This window comes from Asterias amurensis, chromosome 16, assembly GCF_032118995.1.
Source record: "Asterias amurensis chromosome 16, ASM3211899v1".
Lineage (NCBI taxonomy): Eukaryota > Metazoa > Echinodermata > Asteroidea > Forcipulatida > Asteriidae > Asterias > Asterias amurensis.
The window spans coordinates 16,267,656-16,280,869 of record NC_092663.1 but is presented as its reverse complement, the minus strand read 5'-3'; the positions used below and the strand labels follow the sequence as shown (position 1 = coordinate 16,280,869).

At 36.7% G+C, this 13,214-nt stretch overlaps 1 protein-coding gene across 1 annotated transcript in view; it reads right to left on the bottom strand.

The window, feature by feature from the left end:
- The window catches only part of LOC139948757 (receptor-type tyrosine-protein phosphatase N2-like), a 182,431-nt gene that overhangs the window by 106,223 nt on the left and 62,994 nt on the right, over nucleotides 1-13,214 (bottom strand). The window contains exon 11 of the mRNA XM_071947070.1: nucleotides 2,860-2,927. Within this exon, the coding sequence (XP_071803171.1) occupies nucleotides 2,860-2,927 (68 nt within the window). The remainder of the gene's footprint in view (nucleotides 1-2,859; nucleotides 2,928-13,214) is intronic.

The following is a 13,214-nucleotide window of genomic DNA, read 5'->3' as shown; positions in this document are numbered from 1 at the left end:
ATTGTCTCATAAAATTCAACTCCTTTTCAGAACATCTTAAGACAGACTCACTAAAAAAAATACAAATTGACTCCATCTGCTTTACCTAGTCAAGTGCGTGCACAAACAAATTATTATTTTAAGCTGGCCTAAGCAAGGAGAAAAATCACCATTCAACCAATTGTTAAGAGCGCCAGGTGAATGCACGTAAGTAAACTCACAGTACACTACATCCCAAGAGATGCATCCGCTACATCTAAATGCATGTAGTTTTCCTTTTACTGAAAGCCTAGGTATCTAGGTAAGGCGCTTAAATATCTTGTGTAATGGCACAAATGGATCTACCTGGGGATGAGGTCATTCACAATGAGAAACAGGTGATGAAGATGAAGAGGTACGAGGAACGAGATGGAGATGGTTTTAGAAGAAGATGGAGGAGGAGGATGGATGGAAGGAGTCAAGGAGGAGGGACAAGATGAGGGGAAAACAGGAGGAGAGAAGATGGAGGAATACGGATAAAGGAAAAGAAAGAAATGTGAAGATGGGGAAATTTAGAAAACTTGGAGACAAGCAAAGATCTCAAGAAACAAGATTAAGAAAGATGTGAGAGAAAACAGGAGGAAAGAGATGAAGTTATAAGGATGGAAGTGATGGGGAAATATAAAGATGGGGAAAATTGAGAAAACTGGGAGGAGAGACAAAGTAAGATTTCAAGATAGAAGACTAAGAATGATGTCCACGCAGGAAGAATAATCCCTATAGGAAAACACAATCAATGGTATCACTTCTCAGATTCAAATTTTGGGCCATGAAAAATTGTTTACTTTAACATAACTTTGAAATGAAATGTTTTTCAAAATGCTTTATACTACCAAACTCTGAGGTGACCTCTTACTAAAGGTTGTTATTGCCATTAATTTTTCCTTCCCTTGAAGTCAGATTTCCTTCTTCATCTTACTGAAACAAGACCTCCATAATCCATTCATTCCAGTAAGCTTCAAAGAGATGAGGTTTTTTATACACAGCGTCCCCGCTATAATACTTTTGTTACTTTCTGAAACGATATCAACTTTATACAAAGACTATCGGATGACGGATCGCTCAGCCGGGATGACATACAAACTTCGGATGGACTTCTCAAAGATTACAAAACCTGAGGAATTTAATTCTACCTCCTTAACATCTGATCCTACTACGTATGGATCTGTGTCTAAGAACTTCTCCGAGGAAAGACAACCACAAAGAAAAAAAGACTTGCCATTTTTGCCTATTCAGGAAGATTTACATTTTTATTTATTTTTTTTTTTTTTTGGGGGGGGGGGCTTGTTTTTACTATGCACATGTTTTTATTCATTTTGATAAAAATTTTGCATTTTACATTGTTTCAAAAAACCTTGTAGCATCCCAGTGATGTAGTTTGGGGGAACCTTTCAATAAAAAGGTAAACTAAGTGTTTCGGTTTTGAAAGTAACTATGTTAGCTTTCTCGGAAAATAAGATAAGATTGGGAAGATTGGCGACTGCTATGTATTCTGACACCCCTTCATGTTTGTTCAGACACCACCATGTTCTGACCATTCTATGTTCCAAAAAAAAACCTGATGATTAACAAGCCAGGATTAGGGGTAGGAAAATAACCTAGACAAGTGAGAACATGTTAAACCATAGAGATGTTGGAACATAGGGGGTGTCAGTCAACCTGGAAGTCAGTCAACTCACTAACATACAAAACTTGAAGCTGTAGCATTAAAATAACACAACAATTCTAAAAACATGACTTTGTACTTAAGTGTTCTGTATAGTTACATTACAAATCAGAACTTATCTAAGGTAAGAGGGTTCTTTAACTAACTCAACACCAGACTACAAAAACAACAAGATCTTTAAAGAAAAACAAGATTTGTGCCAAAGCTGGCAAGATATCAAGCTCAAGATACCTGTAACAAGTATCAAAGTTTCTATGGTAACTATGTATATATATAAAAAAAACGCCGGTGAGGAAGAGTTTCGTCAGACAAGTCCAGACAAGTTCTGTTGAATCGGCCGGGAGGCAAGAAAACTCTGCGCAGGAGGAGAGTAACCGGACGAAAAATCTTGCCGAAAATATCTGGAAACATCTCCAAGGGACGGGTGGTGGGAGGTCAGATTTCTAGATGAAAAATAAGCTCTGATTGGTCAGAGTCTTTCGCAGGTAGTTATACCGCAACTTTAAGTACAGTGGCCATCCTTAAGGAGTTGGTGGCAAGGGGCCATGATGGCTAAGTGGCCATAATGGGCAAATGGATCTAATAGACTGCTGACCTCTGTTGCTTGGCTCTCGTTGGCTACCTCTCCCTCCTTGGATAAGTCTACTATAAACCCATTAGGAGGTTGTCTCGTCACGGTCTATGGTGACCACAAATATACAAAGAAACACAAAATAAAACGCATGCTTGTCTTGGAGTCCGCAAGCAACGGCTAGATGATAAAAGAAGAGGTCACTTTTGACAGGAAAGTCGGCCACAAAATCAAGAAGTGATGAATATGTCACGAATGGTCCATGGAAAAACAGCGTAACTCAAAAACTAGATATTACATCATTTCTGAGTAAATTTAGAGCGTTATTCCTATTTCAAAATTTCAGGAGCATGCTTTACAGATGTGAATATAATATGACCCATCTCAGGCTCTTTTTAAACTTTCATCCAACTTTGACGGCAAAGCTATTCTCTGTACTTCCTTTTCTCAAAATGTAATTTTTCGAGTTAGGCGGTTTCTCGTGAAAGGGCCAATCAGTCCCCACAGCCTGCTGTAAGATGAAGATTCTCCGTCTACGTCTGATATCCTGACTTCATCCTGAACAATAAAGTAAAAGGACAAGCGAGAAATAAAAGTCACCCACCTGTTTGCCGACCCCCGTCTCTGTAATGGTAACTCCCATCATATCTTCCAGGTCTGTCTGATGGGTGGCTGTAGATTAACACAAAGGGAAAAAAAGAAGAAAAAAACATGAACAGAAATACTAATCCGGAAATCGCTGCAGAATAGGTAATTCTCTGATTTTCACAAACATGTATCCAGTAAATGTTGTTGAATTCACAAATGCAGTTGGTAATTTTTCTAAACCTGTATTAGATTTTAAAAAACTTGTACAGAAATACTAATCCGGAAATCTTCTGATGTTCACAAATATTTCAGTAAATGTTGTTGAATTCCCGAATGCAGTGATAACTTTTCTAAATCTGTATAATAAAAAAAAACTTGTACAAAAATATTATTCCAGAAATCTTCTGTTGTTCACAAATATTTCAGTAAATGTTGTTTAATTCCCAACCTTCCTACGCCCTAAGGATCTTTGACTACTAATATAATCTGCCGAGATGGTTTATTAAACTGAGATTATAAAAAAGAAACATGTTTCGACTTGTTATGGCAGCTTAAATTAAATGAATCAAGGCTTATCTCAAGAAAATGTATAAGTCTGTTATATGTGTCGGACAAAACAAAATCAGGCACTTTTTCCAGTCCATCAATCAAGATTAGGAAAGTATTATACAGCCAAGTCTTGGACCGTATTCCTTGAAGACAATGGACCCTTTTTCGTACAATAAGAAATAAAATTTTACAGCCTTTTGACCATTTTAAAACAGCTCGATTCTATTGGACGGAGGACTGCTGCAAACTTAAATATTCAGTACATTTATTTCAATGCTGTCATACAAAACAATAATACAATAGCGTACATTTATGTTAAAATTAAAACAAGCAATATGGTATGAGGTATGATTAGGTACACAATACTTAAAAAAAAAATAAACAAGTAGTAATTTAAAGACAACATTTAGGTGTAAGGTTAAGCAAAATGCTTTTGTGTCCTAACCTATTGACAGACAAACATGATACCAAGGAACACAAACAAAGACAAAGACAAGGGACAACATGGTCAGACGATAGGTGTAGGCCTACAAACAACACAATTAAATTTGACTATTGCTTTGATTGGCTGCAAATAATGCTGCATCACCTTGTAAACCATTACATGATGCTATGTAAAAGGAGTACATCTCATAATTCAAACATAGTCCTGCATACCTTGAAGAAAAATACTGAATGTTAAAGTGTCTCGAGCGTCACTGAGTGACAGCTATACACAAAGAAGAAGAAAACAATAACGTGCGTCTTCTGCCCACCAAGAAAGCTTTTTTTTTCAGAAACACATGGTTGCATACTTGGGCCTTATTTGTTCTTTAAAGGAATTCACTCCACGCAATTTTTGTGTGTGCAATCACTTGGTTTAATTCTCTTTCAGTTTTTAATAGGCAAAAGCTAGTTCGCATTACCAAACAAGCCAGTAGGATTATTGGTTCAGATAATGACGGTCTTCAGGAATTAGTTTAGAATAGACTAATGAGTAAGTTCTACTGTATTCTGTCTGACAACACACATCCCCTTTACCCACTGATTGTACACAACAAATCTGGTAGGATCCATCAAAACAAACAGGTTTAAGACCTCATTGTGCTGCTGTACAAAAGGATTTTAAATTTCATGTATTTTTATATACTTGACGAATAAACCATTCAATTCAATTCAATTCAATTCAATTCATATAAGAAGCCACTATTATAATTGTAACAAAGTCGCTGGGACTTGCCAATTTACCTCTTTATAACAGGAATATTGTTATAAGAGGACAGCAAAACAAAGAAACACCAAGTACAAATGAGATTCAGGACTTCAGAATTTGCTCTTAATAAACATAACCTCTTTATAATAATTATTGACTGTATGGTTGTATACATAATTGTACATGTACATGTACATTGGATCAAGCACATCAGAATAATCAGAGTGCACCATTCTGGGTGAGAATGTACCATATGGTGCGGGATTCTGTTAGAGTGAGGAAGGATCAAAGTCAATCATTCAAGTTAAGGAGGTTGAAGCCAGATTGAAGAAGAATGCATCTTTTGACTATTTGTTTTTAAAGACAGTGGACAAACCTGTGAAAATTTGAGCTCGATTGGTCGTCGGAGTTGCAAGATTTCCTATGAAGGAAAAAAACACCCTTGTCACACGAAGTTGTGTGCTTTCAGATGCTTGATTTCGAGACCTAAAATTCTAAACTTGAGGTCTCGAAATCAAATTCGTTGAAAATTACCCCTTTCTCGAAAACTACATAACTTCAGCTGAAGAGTAAGCCATTTCTCACAATGTTTTATACTATCAACCTCTCCCAATTACTCGTTACCAAGTGGGGTTTTATGCTGATAATTATTTTGGGTAGTTACCAGTTGTGTCCACTGCCTTTAAGTTATTTGTTTATTTATTTATTTATTTATTTATTTATTTATTTATTTATTCTTTTTTACTTGATATTTGAAGTCACCTGGAGGAATAGTCAGAATTCTCTCCCAAGTGTTATATGGCTCGTAGTTCAAGCAACCCCTATTTAATATGAATTATTGACTGGTGAAAAGGCTGCTGAACCAGTGAAATGACAAGCTACCTGGTCCTGCTAGCGATCCACTGAAATGATGAAACAGTTAAAGCCAAACCCTCGGCCTACACGTGACGAATGAGCAAATCGTTGCACAAAATGAGCAAATCTTTGTGGTTTTTTTTATGTTGTTGTATTTTTTTATTTGTTTCCCCCTCAAATTTACATTAAATGTATGGCAAGGGACTTGCTTCGGTTATTTAATGGAATTATATGGAAGTTATTAGAAAGGGCGGGTACATTTTGCTTTCCATAATTTACAGAAATATTTAAAGAATGCTTTGAGAGGATTACACAATAAAGTAGCCTCTCGGGTTTTTTTTTTCTTCAAGGCTCTTACAGTAAAATTTTCCCCCAAATTATTATCCCACAAGATTTTTCACCAACAAACTAAAGATATGTTTTTCCCCACATCCTCCAATCGCCCAACATTATTGTTGAAAAGTGAAAACAAGAGAAAAAATATTATTGAATAAAACCCAAAACTGAGTCAAGTGGAACTTTGGAGTGGAATCAGTAATGTTCACTCGATCCCACATCTAACAGTACGGCCACATAATACAAAACCAAAATGTTCTATCTGCCGTAATTCTCAGAACCCAGCACCTGGGGATGGGAGCTAGAAAAACATAACCATCAAGCATACTACCCTGGTAGCGTCTACGGATATCTGGGGCATGGGAAACATGAGTAATATATGTTTATATATCAACATGCATCATCACATGGATGGTAAAGTGTGTAGTCGTTCGGCGGCTCACTGGGACCTGAAAGGCGAGAGGGGCGGGGTGAGATCGGGAACAACCAATCAGCTAGCTGGGACAACTCAAGCATCGCATTTCAGAATCCCTCATCAGTTTGAGCTTAGTTTAATCAACTAAAATGCTCTCAAGGTGAAGTTCCAGTTCAGGTTTATTTTTATTTTTAACATCAGTGAAAATGCTTGTGCGCCTATCGGTCATATTTGGACAGTGTTGTCGGACTGGACTGTGATTTGTCAACAGAGGGGGCCATTCAAGTTTATAGCAGGAGTGGAGTATAGAAAGAACTGATTTACAATAATCTGAACTATTCATTATTAGTGTCACCACACAAAGAGAACATTAAATAACAAGTTTGATATTAAAGCAGTTATATTACTGTTAGAATTGGTCTCATCTCTCGTAAGCGAGCTTGTGCCAGAACTCACACTGTCTCATGAGCTATTTCATTTTGTCCATCGTTTTTGGGTTTTTTTTTCCCCCTTTTTTTCTAAAGCAAGTTCGCCCCAAACAAGGCTCAAAGCCACTCTTGATATTGGGCTACAAGAAGAAGACATTTTTATGTGAAAAGAACTCAGGGGAGCTAAAGATAGAAATTGATATTCCTCTTAAAAACAGTCCAGATTGTAGGATGGTGGTTGTGGCAAGGTTGCAAGGTTGTGGGTTCGAATCCCCAGCTAACTGTTGATTTCAAAATGACTAGAATAAATATTGTCGTCTAGTTACTGAATCACAATTTCTTGATTTGTGCAATTCATAATCATAGACGTTAAACCAATGTTTGTATGAGAGAGATTGGTTGTTGCCAGCTTGGTGTTTATATCCCTTGTGTGAGTTTGCCGAGTTCCCTTGATGGGAAGATCATCTAAACAAACAAACAAACAAACAAACAAACAAACAAACATGCACCAGGCAAGGAGTTCCAAAGAGTAGATAAAGCTGTTGGAATGGCTCCTTGTTCTACATCTCAGCAAACCAAGAGTGTATGGTTGAGAAGAAGCAGAAAGTCTGCTTTCCAGCTCAAACATTCTGATAGGAGGAACTAGGTCAGACACACTGGTGGCACATGAACCATGGAGTATCTCTAGAAAGGACAGAGGCTGGCTACAGACCTACGATATTTGCACTAAACTCGTTATCGCTTAGCCATAAATAGCCTATAGGCTGAAATGGCTGCTGTAATATATAGATATATTAAAGCAGCCATTTTCCACTTAACACTTTAATCTACCTCACATTCCACCACTGCCAGCCCTCGTACAACCGACACCCAAAGAGTGCCCTCTACTGTCTGCCTTTCACAACGGAAGTCACAACGCGTCTTTAATCAACCAATAATAACAGATGGGACAGATGCATAAAGGCCCTTGCGGGAAAAACAGATCAAATTTCATCGGTCCGTCGCTGATACCACAAGATTTCTTACGACAGAAATAAAACCACTCTGCCCGAAGGATAAAATTGCGTCTTTAATAACAAGTCGGAAAAATCTAACCTCGAAATTAAGTTTTTACGTATAACGGTTTTGACCCGAGGCAAATTTTACACTGCGAAGCAGAAAGTTGCCGTGATTGGGAAAGTTTAGCTTAGCAGACTCAGATTACCAACTAAAAGAGGAGTTTTGCGTGCACTGCTTTTAGCTGGTTCCCTGCTAATTCTTGCCTTGTAAATAACTTAGTAAAGTATGCTATAAAGATCTACAAAATCTTTCAACGGCGAACTATAATATTTATTATATCGATATCTTTTTTCTTATTTGTCACTAATGTGGGAGAATGTTTAAACTGACTCCATTTTGTAAAATGTGAGGTTTTCTTTTCAATCCAGGCAAAAGAGGTTTCAGGTTAAAAAAATTAAACTTAACTTATTAAAAAAATTGTTATTGAGATTGAATTTACAATTCCCACAGATATCCCCATCTATTTATCTGTACTTTTTCAAATAATAAATATTATTATTTGGAGATGAACTTGGTGGTAATAAATCAATGAAAGTAAACCATAATAGGTATAGTCATTCCCAGGGGTGGTTGATTTTGCATCACTAATTTTGTCCTAGCATGCTACCTCATAATAACCCCTGGAATTGATTTATTATGTTTTAACGATACACGTAGCAGCACTAAATTTAGTCTGAGGTTTTTTAGATTTAGCATTCACTTGTGACCAAATAAGGCATGGTACCAGACACCATTCAAATCTTACACACAATGTATGGCTTAGGGGGCCTATCAGAATAGTTACAGCACATAGCCTTTACTACTGTGGGCATTACAGGAAGGTACGATTTGTTCACCAAGCAGAAACACCTTGCTGACTTTCAACACAAGAGGGGGCTATCACAACTTAACAATCCCAAACTTTCCCTCCACATCTTCGGGTTGTTCAGTCCTTGTTTAATTATCTTGCAATATTTACTTACTCTTATGTTCATAAATATTTGTTTGCATTCAAAAAAAAAAACAACAAATGCTGTGCAAATCAAGGAAGGTGCAAATAACTATAATCTTTTATATTTTGAAAATAAAATCAATCTTTAGAGTAATATTTATTTATTTTTTTTAACTCTGTCAGTGCCAAGGTTGTAAATGTTTGATCTTTGTTATGTATTCTGAAAGGGCCATTTTCAGACATGAACAATTCTTATGCACTCCAAAGAATATTTTAGAGCCATACATGTTATCACAATTATCACTCAGTAAACACTATTGACATCGAGATGTACAGCAAGATACATTTCTGTTTGGATTACATAATTTTTAAAAAACCTGAAAAGCTGAGCATTTTAGGTTTAAAGCACACAAAAAGTGGGTACTCAAAGAGTTAAAGACAAGTTTATGTAGAAATTAAACATGAAGGGTTTACTGAAACAAAATTCCATTCAAGCAACAACAAAAATAATAATTTCAATATATTATGGAATAAATATTGTTGCCCACTACGCCTGTGTGATTCAGTATGTCCCATTCCGTGTACATTAATCTTCAAGTCTCTATATCACAGGTGCAGTGACATAACCCAATCAATTAGTGCACCTTCCTCCCTGCAGACACCCCCCCCCCCCCCCCCCACTGGGTGATTTGTAAAAGTAATATCGGTATTTGTGAGATGAAATTAGACTGTTGAAAGAATGTAGTCCGAGCATAGACACCCTACTTCAAGATTTGCACTAAATAAATACAAAAATATAAAATTTTTGTTGTCTAGCAGAATCACTGCATATGACCCATCACAAACACTCCGCATCACATAATGTATTGGTTGATTAGATTTTTTTTCGCTGGTTTCTTCAGCATAACCCTTAAAGGGCCATTTCACACGAGGCAATTAACAGGCAACCAGTTCCAGGAAGAAGAAAAGGCATTCACATGTCAATATTCAAATATCTTGCTCGTTGTTTGTAAGATATTGGGTTTTTTTTATTTTTATTGTTTGCTACCAAAGTAGTCTTTTAGCATGCACTGCAGTTGGTTGCCTCCAAGTTGCCTGCAAAAATTGCCTCGTGTGACAAGGCCTTAATACGAAAGGAAGGTCCATTATAAATTCATTAAATTTTATATTCAAAAATTAAATTTTGTAAACCACCGGTCCATGCTGGGCTTTCGTTAAATAATAAGATCCACGTAATCTTTGCTTTTCCTTTTTAAAAGGAATTTATGTTTTAATAATGTCCAAGGTCACTGCGACGCTAATCAACAAAATACTGATGAAAAAATAATGAAAAAAACATCATAGGCGTGACATAATCTTTTAGTTTGACCCAGGTTGGGTGTGGCAATCCTCTAATCAATGCTAATCAGTGGGCATTGGATCCCTACACATCTATTGAGAATTATTGAACCAACGGAATACGCAAACACTCTCACCAATCTTTCCCATCGTACAGATATTGATTCCCGGTCGTGAATCGACCATAAACATGCTTTTCGATCACCTGATGATAACAGGTTATGAAACCTTCTGTTATGAGCTTTTTAAAGGCAGTGGACACTATTGGTAATTACTCAAAATAACTGTAAGTATAAAACCTTACTTGGTAATGAGTAATGGGGAGAGGTTGATAGTATAAAACATTGTGAGAAACGGGCTCCCTCCGAAGTAATGTATTATTCAAGAAAGATGTAATTTTCCACAAATTTGATTTTGAGACCTCAGATTAAGAATTTGAGGTCTCGAAATCAAGCATCTGAAAGCACACAACTTTGTGTGGCAAGGGTGTTTTTTTCTTTCATTATTATCATAAACTTCGACGACCGATTCAGCTCAAATTTTCACAGGTTTGTTATTTTATGCATATGTTGAGATACAACAAGTGAGAGGACTGGTCTTGGACAATTACCAATAGTGTCCAGAGTCTTTAAAGAGAAAGTATAGTACACCCTTTGGTTTTTTAACCATTTGACTGTTTTGATCCTGTAAATGTTTAATCCTATATAAATGTAGATGCATACAAACATGAGGATTCCGGTGAACATTTTACTTCAAAAGGTGGTTGGCTTTTTAAGTATTGCAAATATCTGGAGCGGTTACAGTCGAAGCAGGAAGAATAATCCGTAATTGAAATTCACAATCTGGAAAATAACCCGAACTGAACCAACAGATAAAGTTTTAAGGAGATTGAATGAGGATTATATGAACTTTGACATTTATGTATAAACATAAGAAATAACTTTAAAAAATAAAAAATAAAAACATTAAAAAAATAAAAACATAAGAAGAAAAAAAAGAAAAAAAAATCGGAACAAATAATCATCGGTGGTGATGAGAAATCCTATCGTTTACTTCTGCAGTAACTACTGTAAAAATGTTCTCGTCTAAACAAAATAGTTGCTTTGTTCCAAATAATTCTTGAATTGTAAATGATGAGCAGTCACTCACAGCTTACAAGGCTTTTAACCTTCCAAAGAAGTACTTCCTTCTTCTCAACCTGTCCGTATCGACCCATGCCTAGTTCCATCTTATTTACGAAAACGAGTACGTCATGACCGAATCGCAAGGGGGGGGGGGGGCAAAGGAAGGTGAACCCTACCCTAAATAGCATTTGTAGCAAACAGTCTCTAGTACGTGAACGATAACTATCACTATAGCCGGCTGGCTGACCCCTTCGCCTGTTGTTTTGTAACTTCACAATCTACCGTTCCTTCACAGGATATTGAAGTGGTATTGATCAAACTATCTCTTGCATGGTTCTACGCTGTTCTGACATTTAAAGTGGAAAGGAGTCTGTTTTTTGTTTTTGTTTTTTTTTTTTTGGGGGGGGGGAGCGTACACGTATATGGACCGATCCGGCCTATCAATCAAACTGTGCGCGTTCACCCATTTGACCAATCACAGCAATGATTGTGGTCGGACAAACTCGGTCATGCATGCGCGTATATTTGGCACGCGCGGCAGAATCGTGCAGAATGTCATTGGGAGTGTTGGTACACGTGTCTTGCTCACGTGCGCGGTGGGCGGAGCTTAGTGGAAAGCCGGAACGGTCCATTGTCGCTGATTGCTGGGGTTTTTTTAAACCACAAGGGGGAATGATAAAACATTGAGCATTTACTTTAATAGTAATCCAAATAAATACATTTTCTGTATCATGAATAATAATGCACTTTTAAAAAGACCTACATTTGTACTTCAATGAAGACGACAACAAATGATTTTTTGCTTCAACTCACTTAATGTTTTGACCAATTAGGAAACTGAGTTAACATGAGATTAAGCGGATTTAATTGTGTACAAAATAATCATTTTGAATACATGTACCCTTCTCCGATGCTTTTCAGAAAGATTCATGCAAAGCCCCTCTACATCATCACTCATATAACATCAAATGTGGAGCTCCAATTTGTATAGCTGCTTTGTTGCAGCATGGAGGTATAACAAAGCAACTTTCCCCACTTAACATCAAAGTATTGTCATTTTGAAGCACGCCATCAACGTCCGAAGCGTTTCTAGTTTTTCAAAACCTTGAGGTTGGGGCTTGTTCAGAAGTGTACAAACACTAACACATTATAACCAAGTATAATCCTTCCCAGACTAAAATTCTCGCTCAAGTACTTCTTCAAAATGGAGAATTGAACCCCAAATTTTGTTCTCATCTTAAAATTGCTGATCATTTTGTTATCAAGTCACGTACTGCAAATTTAGGTAAACAAAATTTTTATAATTGTTTTAAAAAAGGTTTTGGAAACCAACTTATCACAAACCAATTTGACAGAAACATTTCTGAGAAATTTAGCACTCTGAAAATGTGTGCAAGTATTTACTATACCAACGCTACAGGTTATCTTTAAAAATCCCCAGTACTGGATGTCCTCGCAACTTAAATTGTTTTTCATGGACAGAAACACTTCTATGGAATTTGGCCCTCTGAACAATTTTATTAAGTATTTATCACATTTTTTTTTGCAAAATATCTGTCAGATGTTTTTTTGCCAACACTACAGGTTCTCTTTAACACCATTAATGGATGTCGAAGCAACTTAAATTGTTATTCAGATAACCTGTTTATGTAGAAACAGCTGCTTGTTGTGTGAACTAAACTGGGTTTGCTGGATTTCTATGTCAACAAACTCTTGTTTTGCAAAGATTGTTCTTTCCCAAATTCCACATTGAAAGGGCACTGAAATAAGCTACATTGAAATTGTAGAAATAATGTTCTGCTGATATTTGTTTACTCTACACATTTACATTTGTGTGGAGCCCTGCCAGAATATAGATTTTTCTCTCATTACATCCAGTCTGTTTTGGCATGCTTTTTGCATTACCTGGGGTGGATTTCACAAAGAGTTAGGACTAGTCTTATCTCGAGTTAGGACCAGTTACTCGTCCTAACTTAGGACTGTCTATGCAATTTGTATATCTCCTAGGACTAGTCCTAAGTTAGGACTAGTTCTAAATCAACCCCTGTTTTTCTTGTCTCCATGTTTGTAGTTTATCTGTCTAGGGCTAGGTATTCCAACAAACCAACTACAAAACAAACATCTGTTCCAATCCCAACCATTCA